At 48.0% G+C, this 23,621-nt stretch overlaps 1 protein-coding gene across 2 annotated transcripts in view; it reads left to right on the plus strand.

Annotated features, from left to right (window-relative positions):
- The window catches only part of LOC144826210 (uncharacterized), a 44,485-nt gene extending 23,929 nt beyond the window's left edge, over positions 1–20,556 (plus strand). For both annotated transcript variants that reach the window (XM_078684614.1, XM_078684659.1), the window contains exon 2: positions 15,695–20,556. In XM_078684614.1, coding sequence (XP_078540740.1) covers positions 16,370–18,130 — 1,761 coding nt within the window. In that variant the 5' untranslated portion in view covers positions 15,695–16,369 and the 3' untranslated portion in view covers positions 18,131–20,556. The remainder of the gene's footprint in view (positions 1–15,694) is intronic.
- The last annotated feature ends 3,065 nt before the right edge of the window (positions 20,557–23,621 follow it).

Below are 23,621 nucleotides of genomic sequence, written 5' to 3' on the forward strand. Positions count from 1 at the left end.
AGGTGTGGTGAGTCAGTAGGGCTGCTTCAGGTGTGGTGAGTCAGTGGAGCTGATTCAGGTGTGGTGAGTCAGTAGGGCTGCTTCAGGTGTGGTAAGTGAGTGCAGCTCCTTTAGGTGCGGTGAATCAGTGGGGCTGCTTCAGGTGGGGTAAGTCAGTGGAGCTGCTTCAGGTGTGGTCAGTCACTGGAGCTCCTCTAGGTGCGGTGAGTCAGTGGAGCTCCTTCATGTGCGGTCAGTCAGTGGAACTGCTACAGGTGTGGTCAGTCAGTGGAGCTCCTTCAGGTGTGGTGAGTCAGTGGAGCGGCTTCAGGTGTGGTGAGTCAGTGGGGCTCCTTCAGGTGTGGGGAGTCAGTGGAGCTCCTTCAGGTGTGGTGAGTCAGTGGAGCTCCTTCAGGTGTGGTGAGCCAGTGGAGCTCCTTCAGGTGTGGTGAATCAGTGGAGCTCCTTCATGTGTGGTGAGTCAGTGGAGCTCCTTCAGGTGTGGTGAGTCAGTGCAGCTCCTTTAGGTGTGGTCAGTCCGTGGAGCTCCTTTAGGTGTGGTGAGTCCGTGGAGCTCCTTCAGGTGTGGTGAGTCAGTGGGACTCCTTCAGGTGTGGTGAGTCAGTGAAGCTCCTTCAGGTGTCGTGAGTCAGTGGAGCTCCTTCAGGTGTGGTGAGCCAGTGGAGCTCCTTCAGGCGTGGTCAGTCCGTGGAGCTCCTTTAGGTGTGGCGAGTCAGTGCAGCTCCATTAGGTGTGGTCAGTCCGTGGAGCTCCTTCAGGTGTGGTGAGTCAGTGGGGCTCCTTCAGGTGTAGTGAGTCAGTGAAGCTCCTTCAGGTGTGGTGAGTCAGTGGAGCTCCTTCAGGTGTGGTGAGTCAGTGGAGCTCCTTCAGGTGTGGTGAATCAGTGGAGCTCCTTCAGGTGTGGTGAGTCAGTGGAGCTCCTTCAGGTGTGGCGAGTCAGTGGGGCCCTACAGGTATGGTGAGTCAGTGCAGCTCCTTCAGGTGTGGTGGGTCAGTGGGGCTGCTTCAGGTGTGGTGAGTCAGTGCAGCTCCTTTAGGTGTAGTGAGCCAATGGAGCTCCTTCATGTGTGGTGAGTCAGTGCAGCTCCTTCAGGGGTGGTGAGTTAGTGCAGCTCCTTCAGGTGTGGTGAGTCTGCCGAGCTCCTTCAGGTGTGGTGAGTCCGCTGAGCTCCTTCAGGTGTGGTGAGTCAGTGGGGCTCCTTTTGGTGTGGTGAGTCAGTGGGGCTGCTTTAGGTGTGGTGAGTCAGTGCAGCTCTTTTAGGTGTGGTCAGTCAGTTGAGCTCCTTTAGGTGTGGTGAGTCAGAGGAGCTCTTTCAGGTGTGATGAGTCAGTGGGGCTCCTTCAGGTGTGGTGAGTCAGTGCAGCTTCTTCAGGTGTGGTGAGTCAGTGGAGCTCCTTCAGGTGTCGCGAGTCAGTGAGGTTGCTTCAGGTGTGGTGAGTCAGTGCAGCTACTTTAGGTGTGGTGAGTCAGTGGAGCTCCTTCATGTGTGGTGAGTCAGTGCAGCTCCTTCAGGTGTGGTGAGTCAGTGCAGCTACTTCAGGTGTGGTGAGTCAGCTGAGCTCCTTCAGGTGTGGTGAGTCAGTGGGGCAGCTTCAGATGTGGTGAGTCAGTGAGGCTACTTCAGGTGTGGTGAGTCAGTGGAGCTACTTTAGGTGTGGTGAGTCCTTGGGGCTGCTTCAGGTGTGGTGAGTCAGTGCAGCTCCTTTAGGTGTGGTGAGTCAGAGGAGCTCCTTTAGGTGTGGTGAGTCAGTGGGGCTGCTTAGGTGTGGTGAGTCAGTGGAGCTGCTTGAGGTGTGGTGAGTCAGTGGAGCTCCTTTAGGTGTGGTGAGTCAGAGGAGCTCCTTTAGGTGTGGTGAGTCAGTGGGGCTGCTTCAGGTGTGGTGAGTCAGTGGAGCCCCTTCAGGTGTGGTGAGTCAGTGGAGCCCCTTCAGGTGTGGTGAGTCAGTGCAGCTCCTTTACGTGTCGTAAATCATTGAAGCTCCTTTAGGTTTGGTGAGTCAGTGGGGCTGCTTTAGGTGTGGTCAGTCAGTGTGGCCCCTTCAGGTGTGGTGAGTCAGTGGAGCTACTTTAGGAGTGGTGAGTCAGTGGGGCTGCTTTAGGTGTGGTGAGTCAGTGCAGCTCCTTCAGGTGTGGTGAGTCAGTGGAGCTCCTTTAGGTGTGGTCAGTCAGTGGAGCTCCTTTAGGTTTGGTGTCATGTGTGCCGCGTGGGAGGTTGATAGTGATTCTGCTGCTGAGTTCTGAATAGTTTGCTGCTTTCTGGTGATTTATTTTTGCGGACTCCAGGATTGATGGTGTTCCCTTAGTCCAGCTTCCTTTTGCCAGGGCGTGTGGGATTGTTTTCAGGGTGCTGATTGGGCGGCATTTGAAAATCTTCTACGTCATCAGAGAAATGAAGCATGATGTAGTAACGTAGTCCGGAATAATAGTGATATTTCAATAGTATTTATTGTAAAAGTTACACGTCCAAAGGTTTAACCCCACCAGGAGCAGCCAGCATGCTGCTCAGCCCTTCTCAACTGTGGTTTCCAGACACCATCATTCTTTATTCTGTCATTCTTACAGAGTTCCGCTGGTGGAGCGATGGATGACATAAACTACAATACAGCTAGGATACAACACATAAGGTGGTGACTGCGCTGACTTGGGCGGTCATGATGCGTTTGCTGTCTATAACAATGCCAAGGTTCTTGGCATGGGTGGGGGGGATGTCTGTCTTATTTCTGGTGGCCATCAGGTGGCGTCCCACTGTGAAGTGCTCTTCCGGAAGTTCATCATTTTAAGTCTTGTCAGTGTTCAGTTTTAGGCAGTTATCATTCGATCAGTGGGCAATTCCCGTCATGTAGGAATTGAACTTGGGTGCCTCGACCATGAGAGACAGTTGTGTGCAGTGCAGGAGAGGACGTTGATGCTATGAGAGTGGATGATTCTGGCTCGAGGGATCAGTGATGGATTTAAGAGGGTCGGGCTCAGAGAAGATCCTTGTGCAACTCCGCAGGTGAAGTAAGGGGCATCCACGGTGTACGGTGCCAGGCTGACTGACTTGGTTCCTCCAGTCAGGATGGAGCAGATCCATCGGAGTGCGTCTCATTGGATTCTGATCCCCTGGAAGCGGTCGATGTCGATGGGGTGGGAGACTGTCTCCAACTCCGCAGAGAGCACACCTTGTCTCTTGTGTCCAGAGTCACGCGGGTGTCATTCATGGCGGCGTTTTAGACAGTTTCCATGCTGTGGCTGGGTCTGAAACCAGTCTTTTATGAGCCATGTCCTTTCTCACGCTCCATCCTCTTCCTGGGTCTGTGAGGTTCTTTCAGCGCCGGGACACTCTTCGGAGTAGCCGTGCGCTATAAAAGTACCCCCTTTAACATAACATAACATAACATAACTGAGAGGTGTGGGGAGGCGCCGGTGGTCTTTGAGGTATTTAACAAGGTGTCAGTTGATCCTTTTCTCTAAGACTTTACCCTGGAATGGTAGCAGGGAGATCGGCCTGTAGTTGGCGAGCATTGGTGGGTCTACATTGTGTATTTCTATCAGGCCGGTTCTTCCTCGGGTCTATATGAAAATCGAAAGATCCACCCCCAGGCACCGCCAACTTGCTGTATTAGCACAGAGTATTGGAGTGGCCAGGCGAGGGAAATGGGTTCAGGGGATAGGAACAGCGGGGAAGGAGATTTGAAAAAGAGAACACACATAATATTCAGATGGACCTTGAGTTTTGACTTCCCCGTAAAACTTTCTCTGCTTTTGAAGGATAAGATTTTTACCTGGAATGGTGAACTCTCTCTCTCTATTGTGCTTTTTTGAGGGTTTCAGTGTCCATACGTGATTTTTTAATAGTAGGCTGTCAGATAAAAGGGATAAGGGAAACTCACTTGTTCAACGCTAACCTTTTAACACCTTAGCTCCATTGCATTCTAACACTGCTGCAGACATACATACCAGAAAGATTTCCATTAAACATTTCTCTCTCCTTCTCTCTCTTTTTAAATTGTTCAACGCCCCAGGTTAAGCCACCTGGGTTGTTAGACCTGGCACCTTGGCGTGAGTCTCCCTTCTACTTTTTGCTGATATGCCTCATCCTGTGACCATCGCCCTCCGCCTGGGACGACTCCTGGTGGCCCCCCGCCCTGGGCACCGCACCCAAGCCAACAGACCACGCACGCAACCTGGGCTTCATCCTGGACTCCTCACTCTCGATGACCAGACAAGTCAACGCCGTCTCCTCATAGTGCTTTCTCACCCTGCGCATGCTCCACAAGATCTTCCGATGGATCCCGACCGAAACCAGGAAAACGGTCACCCAAGCACTCGTCACCAGCCGACTGGACTACGGAAACACCCTCTACGCCGGAACCACAGCCAAGCTACAGAAAAAACTCCAATGCATCCAGAACGCCTCCGCCCGACTCATCCTGGACATCCCCCGACGTAGCCACATCTCCGGCCACCTAAGAGACCTGCACTGGCTCCCCGTCAGCAAGAGGATCACGTTCCGGCTCCTCACCCACGCACACAAGTCCCTCCACAACCAGGGCCCCAAGTACCTCAACGACCGCCTGACCTTCTACACGCCCACCCGCCAGCTAGGGTCCACCAGCCTCGCCCTCGCCGCCGTACCACGCATCTGAAGAGCCACCGCCGGAGGAAGATCCTTCTCCTACCTGGCGGCCAAGACATGGAACTCCCTCCCCATCCACCTTCGGCTGACCCAGGACCATCTCGCCTTCAGGACCTGGCTGTTCGAGCAGTAGCGGACCCCTTCCACCAAGCGCCTTGAGACCCTTCCGGGTGAGTAGTGCGCTATACAAGTATTCTGATTGATTGATTGAGATGTTTTGCTGGTGTTAGCTGCTCAGGGCACTGTGCCACTGCCAATCAGTTCCACAGTGCAAGTGCCCCATGATTGGCTTATTTGGTTTACTGTCAGACCCCTGTCAAGTGCACTAGGAGTGCCAGGGCTTGTAAATACAAATACTGCTAGTCTGCCTGCAGCACTGGTTGTGCAGAACCTGCGTGCAATCTGGTACTGTCATGAGGGCTGGGCAAGTGCACACGCTTGCCAGCCCCTAAACAATCCCTTTACTTCAGGTGAGTCACCCCTAAGGTAGGCCCAAGGGCAGGGTGCGTTGTAAGCATAAGGTAGAACAAGCCCTGGTATGTGTGGGCATGTCCTAATAGTGAATTACAGCCATTTTCGTTTTTGCACTATTGTAAGGCTACCTGTTCTCATAGGCCAGAATGGGCTGCTGGAATTGTTACACACTATAATCCCAGCAGGCTCAGGGAACATGGTATAAAGTCAAGTTTAGTATGCCTGAACTCAGAATAATAAAATACATTTTTTAGTAAAGTTTATTTTAATATCCTGTGTTTGCAAATACTACTTTTAGAAAGTTAGTGTTTGCTTGCCTACCCATTTCAGCCCGCCTTTGCTAGGTTGTGTATCTGCTGTCTGGTTTCTGTGTGTGACAGGGCTGGGAAATTCCAGGAGACAGGCTGGGGCTGACAGGTGGTGAATAGAGAGATTACCCCAGGATGGGTGGGGGGAGTGCCCCTTGACTCTGAATAGGGCTGTGCTCTGCCACCTCAATGCTGGCTCCGCCCCCTGGGGAGCGTCGGATGTCTCTGCCCTGCACCTTGTGAACAGAGAAGGGGAAACTGTCAACAGAGTACTCCTGGACTGTACTTGTCACCACAATGCTGGCTCCACCTCCTACGGAGCGTCTGATGTCCCTGCCCTGCTCACAGAAAGAAAAGCCAGAGCTGCCCAAAACAAAGTGCTCAGGAACTGGACTGGATTAGGCAAAGGCCCCCCTGGCCTGAAAGAACAAAGGGTTGGTATATAAAAGTAGGAGCCTTGCTCCTAAGAAATCAGATACTGTTTGCACCAAGAAGAACCTCTGTCTGAAGAGAAGGACCTGGGAAAGATGCATGGAGGACTACTGTCTCTGACCTGGGAGACTGGCCTGTGGTGGGTGCCTTGCTCCAAGAAGGAGAGGAGAAAAGACTGAGAGACACTTTTACAATCTACTTGGGCACTTCAAAAGAAACGATCTCCAAGGGCTTGGAGGCGAGCTTGCCCCCTGAACTGAGCCCCAGGACCATTGGGCTCATCCTGCCTTCGCTGTCTGCTGCTGGTCTGTTGCCTTTTTCCCCTCGCTGGAGCTGTGATTCCCAGTGCGCCTCGCCCCCTCCTTGGGCCTTGACACTTGTGCCTGGCCGCCCCGCCTTGTGCGAGCCCCGCTCGATTTCGAGCTGCTCATCCTACGCATTGCTGGGCTGCCCGCACTCTGCCACCTCGTCCTGTTCGCGCCGCACTGGACGCATCTCACCCCTTCCACCAGAATTCAACCCGAGTGCTGCCTCGAGCCCCGTACGGGGCTTATGTTCGAGATGTACCCCAGCCGCCCCGCTCCACACTCTTCGGTCCCGCTGGGCCGCGCCGCACGTTGCAAGCCTCCCTGAACGCTCCGTACTGGGAGCCCCGTGCCGTGCCTGCCCGCATCGTACCGTAGCACCCCCAACAGACCCGAAGGCACAGCTCGAACGCTGCAACACCCCCAGCGTCCCCGAGGATCCGTCTCGTCCGCCTCATCGCCCCGTGACCCCCGCTCTCTACCTCATCCCCACAAAGCCGGACGCAGCCGGGACCACCGCATCCGAAGGCCGACCTGCGCCCCATCCTCCACCATGCCCAGCTTGCCTGTTTCGGCCGGACTCCGCTCCTCGCAAGGTACTGTGCCCCAGTTCGTGCCCCCTGTGCACATGCCACAGACCCCGAGGTCCGCAACGACCGGACAGTATTATTTTAATTTTGTGAGCCCAGTATAGGAGTCGGACCAAGAGTGTGCCACGCGCACGGCTAACAGAACTACGCATTTATTTGTTTAAGAGACGCTTTGCCAAAAACGATCTTGTGGCTCATATTTAGAAACGTTATTATGGTCTTGTATTTAAATCTGCCTAGAAGTATATATTTGCATAAAGCTTACGTATTTTCATAGAACATAGACTGGTGTCCATTTGTGGTGGGTCATTTTTGATTGCTGTGTAAAAATCATAAATGCTTAACCTATAATGCTCAGGGATCAGCCTTGTCTGCTCGCGCCACGCAACCTAGAGGGTGAGCAGGGGTTATTCTCTAGAGTAAGTCCCTTGCCCTGACTAGAGGAGAGGGTCCCTATTTGTCACAAGTGCATACCTGTGCCAACTAGAGACCCCCAAATCTAACATGGGTAGATGAAAAGAGTTATATGAACAGAACAATAATATTCATGAATCGTTTTCTTTGCTCTTCAATCAAACGGGTTTGTCTCTATGGAGCTGCCTTCCCTGGAATTGTTTCAACTAATAATGGTCTTTACTGGTTGTGCAAGAAATTAGGTTACATTTAGTCTCTTACTTCGAGTTAAAACCAAAACTATAATGAGGCTTGCAACGCTAAAAAGTTCGGCCGACTCAGCCCTTACAGGGGTTTCACTCTATCCCAAGTGGAGAACAGACTCAGCCCTTACCAGGGGTTTCACTCTCTCCCGAGTGGAGGCCGGATTTAGCCCTTACCAGGGGTTTCGCTCTCTCCCAAGTGGAGGCCGGACTCAGCCCTTACCAGGGGTTTTACTCTCTCCCGAGTGGAGGCCGGACTCAGCCCTTACCAGGGGTTTCACTCTCTCCCAAGTGGAGGCCGGATTTAGCCCTTACCAGGGGTTTCACTCTCTCCCAAGTGGAGGCCGGACTTAGCCCTTACCAGGGGTTTCACTCTCTCCCGAGTGGAGGCCGGACTCAGCCCTTACCAGGGGTTTCACTCTCTCCCGAGTGGAGGCCGGATTTAGCCCTTACCAGGGGTTTCACTCTCTCCCAAGTGGAGGCCGGACTTAGCCCTTACCAGGGGTTTCACTCTCTCCCAAGTGGAGGCCGGGCTCAGCCCTTACCAGGGGTTTCACGCTCTCCAAAGTGGAGGCCGGACTCAGCACTTGCCAGGGGTTTCACTCTCTCCTGAGTGGAGGCCGGACTCAGCCCTTACATGGGGTTTCACTCTCTCCTGAGTGGAGGCCGGACTCAGCCCTTACCAGGGGTTTCACTCTGTCCCAAGTGGAGGCCGGACTCAGCCCTTACCAGGGGTTTCACTCTCTCCCAAGTGGAGGCCGGACTCAGCCCTTACCAGGGGTTTCACTCTCCCCCAAGTGGAGGCCGGACTCAGCCCTTACCAGGGGTTTCACTCTCTCCCAAGTGGAGGCCGGACTCAGCCCTTACCAGGGGTTTTACTCTCTCCCAAGTGGAGGCCAGACTCAGCCCTTGCCAGGGGGTTCACTCTCTCCCGAATGGGGGCTGTACTAAGCCCTTACCAGGGGTTTCACTCTCTCCCGAGGGGAGGACGGACTCAGCCCTTACCAGGGGTTTCACTCTGTCCCAAGTGGAAGCCGGACCCAGCCCTTACCAGGGGTTTTACTCTCTCCCGAGTGGAGGCCGGACTCAGCCCTTACCATGGGTTTCACTCTCTCCCGAATAGAGGCCGGACTCAGCCCTTTCCAGGGGTTTCACTCTCTCCAGAGTAGAGGCCGGACTCAGCCTTTACCAGGGGTTTTACTCTCTCCCAAATAGAGGCCGGACTCAGCCCTTACCAGTGGTTTCAGTCTCTCCCGAGTGGAGGCCGGACTCAGCCCTTACAAGGGGTTTCACTCTCTCCCGAGTGGTGGCCGGACTCAGCCCTTACCAGGGATTTCACTCTCTCCCGAGTGGAGGCCGGACTCAGCCCTTGCCAGGGGTTTCACTCTCTCCCGAGTGGAGGCCGGACTCAGCCCTTACCAGAGGTTTCACTCTCTCCCAAGTGGAGGCCGGATCTCTGGCAGGGCGAGCATACTCACCACCAAAGCGTTCAGCTGAAGAAACGTTGGCCAACAAACTCCGTCAACACAACAGAGAGATCCAGATTAGCGCGGGAGCCCAGGAAGGAAGCTGTTCCTCTGATCAATTCCTGGAACAGTGAGCGCGTGGTTCTGGGCAGGGCCAGTTTTATACACTAACCCCACCAAAGTGGACCAGCGCTTAGTGCTACTCAGATTGATAGTGCTGACGCGCCCTTGTTTATGGAACTAAATTACGGAAATATTAGTTCCCATATTGAATCATAAAATCGCAGCGGACAATATTGATTGCGTATTGCATTGCATGCAACCCCAGTACAGGTAGCGGTCCAAAGCGGCAACCACAGGCAAGATTAGTTTTGAATAACAGCAGGCAATGTTAGTCGCATTTTGCATTAAATGAAAAGACCAATACAGGTAGGTGTTCAAGGCAGTAATAACAGACACTATTTGTTCTCTCATCAATTTACAGCAGCACTATTGATCGCTTTTTGTTGTTGTATGACTTTATTCGATATAAAATATCATAAAAGTATGAACAACCTAATCTCATCGCTTTGAAACATGCCAATTTTAAAATAAAAACAGTAACATATTGCCATACAAACAATACAAAAAAAAAAGACAATCATCATTAAAAGGATTACAAGAGTGAAATAGAAATATAAATAGTTCAGAAAAACAGTAAAAACAATCGAACAATATCATACACAGAGGAGCAACAGTGCACGTAGGGAGGGGGCTCGCGTATATTAATGGATATTAATGTTGCTAACCCTCAACAGCTTGCTTCTAGTTAGCCAAGCACAACCCAAATATTTAGCTACCCCACAGATTACGCACAGGGAGGACGTATCTTTTTTTAAAATACGCAGCGCCTCCCTGTGGTACTTGGCCCCCAAGTTAGTGCAAACGGATTTCAACCACTTTCTTCTCGCATGTCTATACGCAGGACAAGCAAAGAGAAAGTGGGAAATAGATTCAGTGGGCGCTGCACAGCCAGGGCACGCAGCATCTTTCGCGGTATCTAATTATCACCCTGCTATAAATTCATTAAGTGGGAGCGTTCCAAGCCTCATCTTCAGGAATAATTACCTTTCTCTCGGAGATTGGATAAAATCAAGAACATTTTCTAATTTAGGAGTAGGTTTGTAATCTAAAAACTGCTCTGTCAAAGTGCCCCTTTTAGGGTTGCGTGTGGCCTCTGCATGCACCCACTCCCAGTAAGCTTTCTTTGCTACTAGTTTTGGCGGCGGGATCTGGCTTTCCCATGCCTCTGCCAATTCGATGTCCCCAACAAGCTGTTTAAGTTTACAAATCCATTTGATCTTATTGCCTGTGTCGAGTTGGATGAGCTCACTAAGGGCTGTGGCATAGATTAACAAATCTGGGGTCCTTCTCAAGCACACCCAGAATAGTAAGGGACGAAGCCTAGCAATTTCGTTAATTGGATGTTTCCCACAGTCCTGGCGGAGCGGAACTAATGGGGTAGATGGAGGGAGTGAGACCAGACCTCTGTAAAATGTATTTTCAGATCTCACTAAGTCCGTGATGTTCTCGAATCCCCATAGTTCCGCTCCGTAGAGGGCAGATGGTAATGCATTGCCCTCATACACCTTAAGGGCCGGGGCTACTGGTCTACTATAGGAAAGTCACTGATGTCTTAAAATGGCCCCCAACACCCGTTTATGATTGAGCAACATTTTGACCAAGTTGGAATTCCACTTCATCAAATTGTTAACCCGCGTGCCCAAATAGTCAAATGATTCGACTAATTCTAATGGGGTGCCATTCAGCTTAATAGTGTTCCTAAACCGTTTTGATGGTGAGTGTTAGAATCGGAGGTGTCTGGTTGGCACAGGTATGCACTTGTGACAAGCAGGGACCTTCTCTTCTAGTCAGGGCAAGGGAACTACTCCATAAGAATAACCCCTGCTCACCCTCTAGGTTGCGTGGCCAAGCAGACAAGGCTAATCTTCAGGGCGATAGTTATTTAAGCATTTATGATCACATACAGTAAACCCACTGACCCACCACAGACGGACATCAGTAGTAAGGTTGTATCAAAAATAAGTAGACTTTATGTAAAAGATATACTTCATATGCAGGATTATTACGGGACCATATAACGTTTAGCGATTGAGGCCACCATATTTAAATAGGCAATTGTTCTTAAGTGTTCTTGGACAGCAAGGTACACTGAGGGTCGAAGCACGCTTCGCGCTAGAGAAGCAACCCGTGGATGAATGACGGACGACAGGGAAAACAAACGTTGCGGACCCTGGATCCGATGCGAACTCGGGATCGAGTTCAAGTGTACCTTGGGTTGAATGTCCTAGGCGTTTCAAGCGCGGCCACTGGTGAGGATGGACCAGGGACGAGGCCGACGGTTCTCCGAAGGATCTATCCGGCTCGAAGCCCCCTCGAGGTGCGAGAAGAGTGAGCGGGAAGGTGTGGAGGGTTGCGGCGATCCGGGGTCTGGTGCAGCTCACAGGGCGAGGCGCCGTTCAGGCCTGCGGGGCGTACTACTTCTTAGCACGCTAGGTCGTACCTATGGATCTGTGTGGGGCGTCACGTTCTCGGGCAGACAGGTGCAGCACCGGGCCTCCGGTACCACCGTACGGAAGGCCTTCTTGAGGTGCGGCACGAGCCTTGGTATGCAGGAGAGCAAAGCGAGACAGTCGGGTACGTAGCAACGTACGGACCGTCCGGGGCTATCAGATGCGCTCCGTGCAGATTCCGGCGGGAGAAGATGAGAGACGCACAACGCGCTCCATAGCAGGCAAGGTGACAGGAGAGCGGGCGGGCCGGCACTTAAGGGGAGAGCGACTCAAGCTTGAGCGGGGCTCTCTGCGGCGGGGCAACCAGGCTCCGAGCTGTCACGACCTTAGGAGGGGCGAAGGCACCCGAGTCACAACTCCGGCGAGGGAAAAGAACTTAAGGCCCAACAGCAGACGGGTACAGGCAGAATTGAACCCACTGGTCCTGGGGTTCAGTTCAGGGGACAAGCTCGAGATCATGCCCTTGGAGATCGTTTCAGGCACAAGTCTTCAAAGTCCTCTCTGATCTTTTCCTCTCCGTTCTCAGCACGGCACCACTGCAGGCCAGTCCCTCAGGTCAGGGACAGGTTTCCTTCCTTCAGCTTCTCTTGGTCCTTCTAGTCAGGCAGGGGGTCGTCCTGGTCAAAACAGGATCTGATTTGCTAGGAGTAGGGTTCCTACTTTTATACACAGTTTCTTTTGTCTTTGCAGGCCAGGGGGCCTGAGCCTGGTTCAGCCCGGTTTTAGAGCACTCTATTGACAGGAAGCTGCCGTCTTCTTTCAGGGTGCAGGGCAGAGACATCAGACGCTCCGCAGGAGGTGGAGCCAGCATTGTGGTGGTGGAGCACAACCCTATTCAGAGTCAAGGGCTACTCCGCGCATCCATCCTGGTGTAATCACTCTATTCACCACCTGGTAGCCTAGACTGTCTCCGGGAATCCCCCAGCCCTGTCACTCACACAACCCAGACAGCAGATACACATCCTGGCAGAGGCGGGCTGAAATAGTTAGGCGAGCAAAGGCTAACTTTCTAAAAGTAGCATTTGCAAACCCAGGATATTAAAACAAACCTTGCTAAAGGAAGTATTTTATTATTCTGAGTTCAGGCATACTAAATTTGATGTGCCACCGTGTTCCCTGAGCCTGTCGGGACTATAGCGTGTAATAGTTCCGGCAGCTAATTCTGGCCTAAGAGAACAGGTAGCCCTTCAATAGTGAAGAACGAAAAGGACGGTAATTCACTATTAGGACATGCCACACACATCTGGGCTTGTCCTACCTTATGCTTACAATGCACCCTGCCCGACTGATATGAAGTTAAGGGAAGGTTCAGGGACGGGCAAGTGTTTGCACTTGCGCCGTTAGCGTGACAGTACCAGACTGTACGCAGGTTCTGCAATGGCAGACCCTAGACACATTTTATGAGGCCGCTTCTGTGGGTGGTGCAACCAGCGCTACAGGCCCTCTAGCAGCATTTGTAGTTACAAGCCCTGGCAAGCGTAGTTCACGTTACTAGGGACTGACAGTAACCCAAATAAGCCAAACATGGAAGTCAATTACGGATACACTTTACATTGGGAGCACTTGAACTGCGGCACGGATTGGCCGTGGCGCAGTACCCTGAGCAGCGAATACCAGCAAAAAATCTGAGGCACATCAGCAAAAAGTGGAAGGGAGACTCACGCCAAGGTGCCAGGTCTAACATAGAGTGTAGTGGGGGAGTAAAGTGCCATAGAGAGGATATGGTAAAGTACAGTGACATAGTGTGTAGTGAAGGATCACAGTGTCGTAGAGTGGAGTGGGGGAGTAGAGTGCCGTCGAGAGGATTTATTGGAGTACAGTATCATAGTGTGGAGTGAAGGATCACAGTGTCGTAGAGTGGAGTGGGCTCATAGAGTGCCGTCGAGAGGATTTATTGGAGTACAGTATCATAGTGTGGAGTAAAGGATCACATTCTTGTAGAGTGGAGTGGGGGAGTAGAGAGCCATAGAAAGTTTTTTTTTGGAGCACAGTGTCATAGTGTGGAGTAAAGGATCACAGCGTCGTAGAGTGGAGTGGGGGAGTAGAGTGCCGACGAGAGGATTTGTTGGAGTACAGTGCCGTAGACTGGAATGAAGGAACAAAGTGTCGTAGAGTGGAGTGGGGGAGGAAAGGTCCGTAGAGAGGATTTGTTGGAGTACAGTGTTGTACAGTGGAGTGGAGTGGGGGAGTAGAGTGCCATATAGAGGACTTGTTGGAGCACAGTGTCGTAGAGTGGAATGAAGGAACAAAGTGTCGTAGAGTGGAGTAGAGAGGATTTGTTGGAGTACAGTGTCGTAGAGTGGAGTGGGGGAGTAGAGTGCAGTAGAGAGGATTTGTTGGAGTACAGTGTCATAGTGTGGCTGGAAGGATCACAATGTCGTAGAGTGGAGTGGGAGAGTAGAGTGCCGTAGAGAGGGTTTGTTGGAATGCAGTGTCATTGTGTGGAGTGAAATATAAGAGTGTCTTAGAGTGGAGTGGGGGAGTGGAGTGCCGTAGAGAAGATTTGTTGGAGTAAAGTGTCATAGTGTGGATGGAAGGATCACAGTGTCGTAGAGTGGAGTGGGGGCATAGAGTGCTGTCGAGAGGATTTATTAGAGTACATTGTCATAGTGTGGAGTAAAGGATCACAGTTTTGTAGAGTAGAGTGGGGAGTAGAGTGCCATAGAGAGGATGTGTTGGAGCACAGTGTCATAGTGTGCAGTGAAGGATCATAGCGTCGTAGAGTGGAGTGGGGGAGTAGAGTGCCGACTAGAGGATTTGTTGGAGTACATTGCCGTAGACTGGAATGAAGGAACAAAGTGTCGTAGAGTGGAGTAGAGAGGATTTGTTGGAGTACAGTGTCGTAGAGTGGAGTGGGGCAGTAGAGTGCCGTCGAGAGGATTTGTTGGAGTACAGTGTCATAGTGTGGATGGAAGGATCACAGTGTCGTAGAGTGGAGTGGGAGAGTAGAGTGCCGTACAGAGGGTTTGTTGGAGTGCAGTGTCATTGTGTGGAGTGAAATATAAGAGTGTCTTAGAGTGGAGTGTGGGAGTGGAGTGCCGTAGAGAAGATTTGTTGGAGTACAGTGTCGTAGAGTTTAGTGAAGGATCACAGTGTCGTAGAGTGGAGTGGGGAGTAGAGTACCGTAGAGAGGATTTGTTGGAGTACAGTGTCGTAGACTGGAGCGAAGGATCACAGTGTCGTAGAGTGGAGTGGCGGAGTATAGCAATGTCTGAACTGGGGTGGCAGAGTGGGCTAAAGAACGGTGATGGATTAAACCCAGATCTTTTGACTGGGTGTGAGTGTTTGATAGATTCAGATGCTCTGTCCATCACCACCCCCTTTTGTACCGCTTTTGCCTGCCATAAGTGTGGCAGGGTATGCTCAGACGTGAGTCCCTCACTTTGCCACTGGATTCAAGCAAGCCGGGCTGAAGACGGCTGGAATGACAGAAACCGGTCCTCGGAAGCTTGTTTCCGGTCCAGGGAAGGCATGGCTTGGCAGTTCGGGCTGGACTGTTCCAATCAGGCACAGGGTCAGACTGATTTGCATATAGCCATGTCTGAACTGGGGTGGCAGAGTGGGCTAAAGAACGGTGATGGATCACCCCCAGTGAACTGATCTGCAAGGCCCAGATAGAGCCCCTTTACGCCACAAGTGCCCCAAACACAATCAGCGCACAAAAGGCTCCTGTAATCAGGCCTTGAGATAACAGCGAGGGGAATCCTCCCGAATAATTGAGTTAGTAGTGAATGAAACCAGTCACCTTCTTGAACAATAAGATTTGATGTGTGGTACAACATCCTGATGTCCACCTTGCTGTCTTGAGTCTTCCTGATCCATCTCTTACTCCAAGAGCCGTTCTTGTTTTAACAAAACCGTGACCATATGCGTCTACCTAAAGCTGTAACTATTATATGTGTGCTATGTGAGCACCCTTTTTTTGCTAAGTTACTCTATGAACACCTTTGCTGAAATAAATAAGATGTGGCATGTTTAACCCGTTGACCTGCGGTGCGGGTGGTTTATGACTGAGCGTGGTCAGGACAGCCCCCAGCCGTCCTCCGCACACTACCATTATGACGTCGGACGGCCGGGGGCTGTCCAACACCTGCAAAGGGTTAAAAGAACTTTTATGCAAATATCTCTGTATGGTTGAATGAGTCTTAAATATGTCTTCATAAGTTTCAACAATAGTAATAAATGAGATGCTTTTACAATCAATTAAAAATTGTATATGCACATTCAGGTATTTTCCATTTAAGTAATTTAAATCTCTTTACATCCTACAGCAAACAATCCTTGATTGCACAAAATGTTTAAGAATAATGAAGATAGTACTGTAACTCTGCAAAAGCAAAGTCCGAAACATGGAGTTCCAGTATTCAGGAAAACGTAAGTGCCGACAAAGGCAGTCGAACCTGAACATAAACAGACAGATCTTGGGAAGTGCCGTCAAGGGCAATTCGGTGGTTCTACCAGTCTCAGTTGTGCACCTCCGTGCCTGAAGATGAAAAAATGACCTCTAGAAAAGGAAGGCATCACTAATCAACCACTTCTAATGTAACCATGTCCAATACCAGCTCTGATCATGAGGTGGTTACAGCAGTACTCTGCTTCCTAAAGTGATATCAGGCCACTATTCAATGCTGGGGGTGTATTGTAAACTCTTTCAGGCCATTCCACAACAAGCAGCGAAAAGCACAGTTAACTGAAAGTTAAAAGAAATGAGGGTTCTGCTATATAAAACAAAGAGTACTGTCCCAGTGTGCACTGACCAGAAGGAAGATGGATCTTTACCCGCAAGCTTGCCGAACCATTATCCAGTCTAAAGACACAATCACCCATAAAGCAGCCTTATACACGTTATGAGTGTGGCGAGTATTTGGTGACCTTTTCATTTTAGTGTTTAATCGGAAAGCAAACGAGCAAAATACCACACGCATACAGGGAGAGCTTTACCAGTCATGTTGGCCCTTCAGAAAGCACAGTCAAGAGATGTAGAAAAATACATACCAGACTCAGAGACACTAACCAAGAAAGAAAAAGCATACACTTGCAGTGAATGTGGAAGTAGTTTTTCCGAATCATCTAAATTCATGAGTCATCAGCGAACACACATAGGGGAAAAGCCGTTCAAGTGCAATGAATGTGGGAAGAGCTTTTGTCAATTATCAACCCTAAAACGCCATCAGAAAACACACACTGGGGGAAAACCATTCAAGTGCATTGAATGTGGGAAGAGCTTTTGTCAATTATCAACCCTGAAAGAGCATCACAAAACACACACTGGGGAAAAACCATTCAAGTGCAATGAATGTGGGAAAAGCTTTTGTCAATTATCAAACCTAAAACGGCATCAGCGAGCACACACTGGGGAAAAACCATTCAAGTGCAATGAATGTGGGAAGAGCCTTAGTCAATTATCAAACCTAAAACGGCACGAGGAAACTCACAAAGGGGAAAAATCATTCAAGTGCAGTGAATGTGGAAGTAGTTTTAGTGAATCTTCAAAATTAAGGATTCATCAGCGAACACACACTGGAGAAACACCATTCAAGTGCAGTGATTGTGTGAAGAGATTTTGTAGCTTATCAGTCCTACATACACATCAGCGAGCCCACACTGCGGAAAAACCATACCATTGCAGTGAATGTGGAAGTAGTTTTAGTCAATCTTCAACATTAAGGATTCATCAGCGAACACACACTGGAGAAAAACCATTCCAGTGCAGTGAATGTGTGAAAAGCTTTAGTCTATTATCAAACCTAAAACAGCATCAGAAAACACACACTGGGGAAAAACCATTCAAGTGCAATGAATGTGTGAAGAGCTTTAGTCTATTATCGCAGCTAAAACAGCATCAGAGAACACACACTGGGGAAAAACCATTCAAGTGCAATGAATGTGGGAAGAGCTTTATATGTTTATCAAGCCTAAAACAGCACCAGAGAACACACACTGGAGAAAAAACATTCAAGTGCAGTGAATGCCTGAAGAGCTTTTGTCTATTATCAACCCTAAAAGTGCATTACAAAATACACACTGGAGAAAAACCATACCTTTGCAGTGAATGTGGAAGTAGTTTTAGTCAATCTTCAACATTAAGGATGCATCAGCGAACACACACTGGAGAAAAACCATTCCAGTGCACTGAATGTGTGAAAAGCTTTAGTCTATTATCCAACCTAAAACAGCATCAGAAAACACACACTGGGGAAAAACCATTCAAGTGCAATGAATGTGTGAAGAGCTTTAGTCTATTATCAAACCTAAAACTGCATCAGAGAACACACACTGGGGAAAAACCATTCAAGTGCAATGAATGTGGGAAGAGCTTTATAGGTTTATCAGACCTAAAACGGCACCAGAGAACACACACTGGGGAAAAACCATTCAAGTGCAGTGAATGTGTGAAGAGCTTTAGTCGATTATCAATCCTAAAACAGCATCAGAGAACACACACTGGGGAAAAACCATTCAAGTGCAATGAATGTGGGAAGAGCTTTATATGTTTATCAGACCTAAAACGGCACCAGAGAACACACACTGGGGAAAAACCATTCAAGTGCAGTGAATGTGGAAGTAGTTTTAGTCAATCTTCAACATTAAGGATTCATCAGCGAAGACACACAGGAGAAAAACCATATCATGGCAGTGAACGTGCAAAAAGCTTTTGTCAATCTTCAAATCTAAAAAAACATCAGCGAGCACTCCACCATCAATGAACGTGTCTATTCTCTGCTATTGTTTATTTCCCTACAGTTAGGAAAAACATGAAATATCAGGAAACCCATTGGGAGACTAGCACAAAGTGGACTAAAAGTAAAGAAACATTGTTGGTTTTTATTCTGTGAGAGAGTTATAAAAAAAGAAATCCAAGCATACCTGACCATGCTACCTGTAAAATCAACACCATGAACAATGCTTGGATTAAAAAGGGTATGTTCAGCTAATTTTAGAGATTAGTAATAAAACATATAAACCCAACACACTCAAAACTATTTAACAAGCACAAAATGAAGATTCTTCAGAGCTGGCTGTGGTTTTGCTCATTTTATGCATCATTAATAGTTATGTGACAGCGGCCAGAGAGCTGTGTAGAAAACTAGAAGTGAAAGCAGGAGAATGTGAGCTGCAGCTCGCTGGGTTAACCCTTGCAGTGCATGACATTTACCTCTGAAGCTCTGGTGTGGAACAATTGATGATCAATGTCCGAATTTCCATCTACGAGCCGTACTCGTCAGCACATTACACAACCTCGCATTTCATTAGCAACAAAAGAGTTAAAATCTCAAAGAAACTTGGCTCTACGCCTGGCTAGGAAAACCCCAGGAAACACAAGCTAATTTACAACTACAAGCGAGCATGAAAAACCTTCAAATCATCTATATACAAGGACAAACAAATCACATCGGATCAGTTCTGGCTGAAGCTGGTTCAAGCAAGCAAGAACTCCAACACAAAGTTATTCTGGTCTCTAGTTAACAGGGGTCCTTTAGGTAAAAGTAGGCATGGTAGCGCAAATATAACCTCAGAAGAATGGACTCAGTTTGTACCTAAACAATTCTGCGACCACTTAAACAGGGACGGTCATTCTAGCCCCCCATCAACTAATTTAGAGTTATTACCTTTTGAAGCCCAACGCATTGATAAGACCGAGCCTAACAACTTAGCTAATCATGTCCTGGAAGCAAAAACATTTGACGGAATGGAGCAAAGCGAAGACCCCTTGACGGAGACCTTGACAACACCAGAAGTGTTAAGAAACAACATTGCCCGTACAATCAGGAAAGCAAGGTCAGAAGGAGCTCCTGGGGCTAACAGTCTTCCTCAGGCCCTGTTTAAATCATACGTAGGTTTGTGGTCGGACCTCTTGGCCCCCCTATTTTCATACTGTAGGCTAAACCACAACATCCCAGAGTCCTGGAAAGGCACTATTATCCACCCAATCTATAAAAGTGGAAAGAGAAATGACTTCCGAATGATAGCTCTCCTCGACATTGAATCTAAATACTATGCCAGTATTTTGCTGGAATAGTTGGCGTCTAAGCGATGTCAGTTAACCGCGGCTCTTACGCTGCGTGACATTGCGCGCATGCGCATTGCTGTTTTAACGAAAATCAGGTTTTCTTGCTTTGAGAAAACTTTATTAAGACGCTGCGCGCTGTGGGGAAATGGCGTGTTTACTGTTCTTTTAGTGTGCAATGTTGATACATGTAGGGCTGGCCTGACACCATGATATAAATACATATGATTGCCTCATTTCAATATAAAGATTCAGGTTTTCATAATAAATAACAGAACTTTGTTTGTTGCGTCCATGCATTACAAATAACAAGTAAATTCAACCCTGTCATTAAGGCCGTGCGGCTTGAGGGAATTTAAATGGTAAATCCAATAGTTTTCGCAGCAATGAACATGCGCGCAATGTCACGCAGCGTAAGAACCGCGGTTAACTGACATCGCTTAGACGCCAACAGGAAGAAACAGCGAGGGGCAGCAGAATAAGAACATTGCGGTCAGTTAGAACGTATGGGGAAGCTTTGCAATATAAACGTAGGCATGAACAGCAGCGCTATTAATTAATGCAGTAAGACAGTTAAGAGGCATTGAAGATGGGCTAACGTTTATAGTAATCACAGTATACCATCCCCAAATAAACAAAATTGCAACCGAGTTGAGGAAACATACACTACAGACCTCGTATTCAATAAAATACATGCCACCAGTAACCATGCACAACGGGGCTGAATACGAACACGAAAGACAGAAACACATAGTCGAAAAGCGCGCGCTGAGCACACATGTTAATTCACCCGCACGAAGACCGTTTCCAGAGCGCTGCAGAGCAATATAGAACAGAGACTCAGACATGGACAGCTGAAGACACTGCGCGTAATATATGAGCGATCAGCACACTAGTGAAACCACAGAGTTTATCACCAGTAAGCATTTAATGTAATTGAAACATGGGCACTTCTTGATATTAAGGAGTACAACATATTATGTTTATTTTTTTAGAACATTTCCCTGATGAAGGCGACCAATCGCCGAAATGCATTGGAATGATGGGAATATTCATGATGCATAGCAGGAATGTTGTGTTAAGATAACACCAAATTATATGTGATTTGAAATAAATGAGCATTTTACAGTGAATATCGAGTGGAAGTTCATGCATTGAAATACTAGCTGGATATTACAGCAACAATCCAGTGCCTTGGGAGACAGTCGTATGAACCATAGGACTGCTACCTACTAGATTTTTGATTACACTCCAGGCGGGGAGTGATTCCCAAGAGCACGGGCATAATTAGAAAACTTCAGGAAGCTAACAGAGGCAGTACACGACCAAAACCAAAGCCTAATAGCCGTATAGCCTTTCTGCCTCAGGATATACCGGTTGGTAAAGGCCCTGAACCTGTGTTTTAGCCCCGAGCCGCAGGCCCTTTGCAGCAGGCTATTAAGCTCTAGTAAGGCCTGCCTGACTAGAACAGTACTTTGGGAAATCATGCATTTGATTGCATGTTTAAAACAGAACTTAACTGCAAAGCTTAAATAAGTCTAGACATATTTAAACATTGCCAATTGAATAGAATTGTAGTGTAGTTTCTATATTCCCAATAGGCTCAGAGCATTGGAATAACATAAACAATAGTGTAGACGTGGGACTGAGGTCGACTAGGTCTCTATTGAATATGTTAGACTTAATTATGAATGTCAGCTAGCTCAGAGGTCACTAGAAACTTTCTCGAATTCACAAGAAGGGATTAGTTTCCGACCGCATAAACATGACAACTTTGCTCCCCAATAACAAGGCGGATATCTCCAGAGTCGCGGAAACAATAGATAGCTGTTTTACTCAGTCACTTGTGCATGCTTAGTTTCACCAGAAGTGCAGAGAAACAGAGAGACGGGCATATTCAATAAAAGAAGTTATTTATTGAACAGTCTTCTTTCTCATGCAAGAGAAGTGAATTGCTACAATCGCAATACTTGTCATAAAGTAAAGAGCGTTTAGTGAAAAGAGTATTATAAAATAATACTGTAAAAGCATGGTATGGTTTCTAAGACATCCGGTGTTTAAAATGGATAAAATACATACAACGATAAAACAATGACTAAACGTATTCAACTGGTGCTTCTAAGATACGCCTACCCGGTGTACCTAACCCAAGGCTAGTACGGGGGAAGAAGTAAGGGAAGAGCAGCTTAAAGTTAAAATAGTTTCTGCCAAGAATCTAAACCAAGAATTCTCTAAGGGTCTAATCAGCTCCGTACCTTGTTTAGAATGTAGGAGGTCTTGTATCTCTCTCTCAGGACTCGATCTCCCAGCAACCCGCAAGGGTAGCTGGGAAACACTGGAGCTGGATTTCTCGGCAAGAGAAAAGACAGCGTCTCTCTCAGTGCGTCAGCGGGAGGGTCGGTTTCCTTCAGCACTTGCTTCAGCAGGGCGTGGGGCAAGTAGATAGTCGATCTGTTCCAAACCACCGTATATTTTGCTAGGGCAGATGCTGGTATGTTAATTCCTGGAAGGTGCAGAGTTTGACGTAAGGTTGGACATAAGACATCACTAAGAACTCGCAGTTCTTTCAGGACTCCAGGAGTTCTAGGACAAATCAATACAGAAGCAGGGGGAAGTCCCGGGCTGCTGGAGGCTTGGTTTCTCTAAGAACACGTTGTGCTTTCTAGGAGTCTGTGGAAGTAGCCTTGCTGTATTTGGACTGCATTGGCTATGTCTTAATATGGGTATGATTATTATGCCTATATAAGGATATGATTTAATATAACTATATAAGGGCATAAATCGGGAATATTAGACTAGGGTCCTAGATTCGTCCACAACACCCACTCCACGTCTAATGTCCATCATTACTAAATACTAAGCAATTTAAACATATCTATGCATGTGTTTTCCATCCCACCCCAAAATACTTGAACTGCATTTGAAATGGTATGTACACGAAAAACATGAGTGTTGTACTGTGCGTTTTTTAAGCAGTGGTGTCATTCAAAATAATGCATATATTGTATCTTAAATGATTCACAAAATTTTACATTTATGAAATGGCTCTAAATACAGAAGAGAAGGTTGAGACCATTTCATCACATATTTATACAAGACTGTACATGTGCTAGAGGGTAAGTGAAAATATTTTCTCTAAGTTTTCAAATTGAAATCTTGTTCTCTAAGAATAGTTCTACTTTAAGCAGAGTATCATGTGCCAAAAAGGTAAATATTTTGGGAACGGGGAAAAATAATCTCTGTGTGTTTAAAAAAGAAAACATTTTCAAAAGCAGGTTTGGAAGTTCTGTTTATCCTAATTGAAGGCCAAATTTAGAGTTCAGTGAACGCTGTGTGCTCTTGTTCTAAAAGTTATTCTCGTTGTTAGGGGAGAACATTACCTCAGATAGGCTGTTAAAGAATTCCTCTACAATAGTAGGTGAAAGTTCGGCCATGTCTGAAAAAGTAGAAATAGTGCATATATGCAATGCATTGCCGTCATCTTTGTCTAGATCAGCAATGGTAACTGAAGGTTGTACCTGTGTGCCGCTTTCATCTCGTACCTCACTGCCAGCTTGTTGCTGTGAGGTCTCAACGAATGCTGTCATCAGAATAGGTAGCCGCTGGGAACAACACGTTGCATGAGCCGTTACCGAACCAAGCAAAGTATTGACATCCTTTGGTACTGCTGATGGGAGTGTGAGACAGACATCTAACACGCATTCTTCTCCGCAGAGCCAGATTGGTCTGAATGAAAGGAACCAGGTGGTATTCAGATCTCTCAGCCGAGCCAATCCGAGTACTTTGGAAATTCTATCTCTGTACCGCATCGCAAGGAGCGTTTCTTCCATTGTAGCCTGAGTTTTGCCTGTGACTGGACTTGCCATATCGGAGCAGAAGGAACAAAAATAAGATTCTTGCTACGAGTCTCAAGATGAGAGGCAGGCCGCCGAACACAGCATTCGGGAAGATGCTCAGGACTGCTTCAAAGGGTGATAATAGTCCCGAAAAAATTGTCTTCAATACATGTGCGATGCCGCTGGTATCAGACATGTTTAAAATTTGGCTAACCATTTCTATAAAATGTACGGGGCAATTTGTTGATAATAATGCATGTATCTCTGCAGAAGTCCTTGCTACTTGCAGGTCATAGATTTCTTTAGACGAGGTCAAAGGCACAGTCTTTTGCAAAAGAATGGATTTCATTCCGC

The sequence above is a fragment of the Lissotriton helveticus genome, chromosome 1_1 (assembly GCF_964261635.1).
Source record: "Lissotriton helveticus chromosome 1_1, aLisHel1.1, whole genome shotgun sequence".
In the NCBI taxonomy this organism is placed as follows: Eukaryota; Metazoa; Chordata; class Amphibia; order Caudata; family Salamandridae; genus Lissotriton; species Lissotriton helveticus.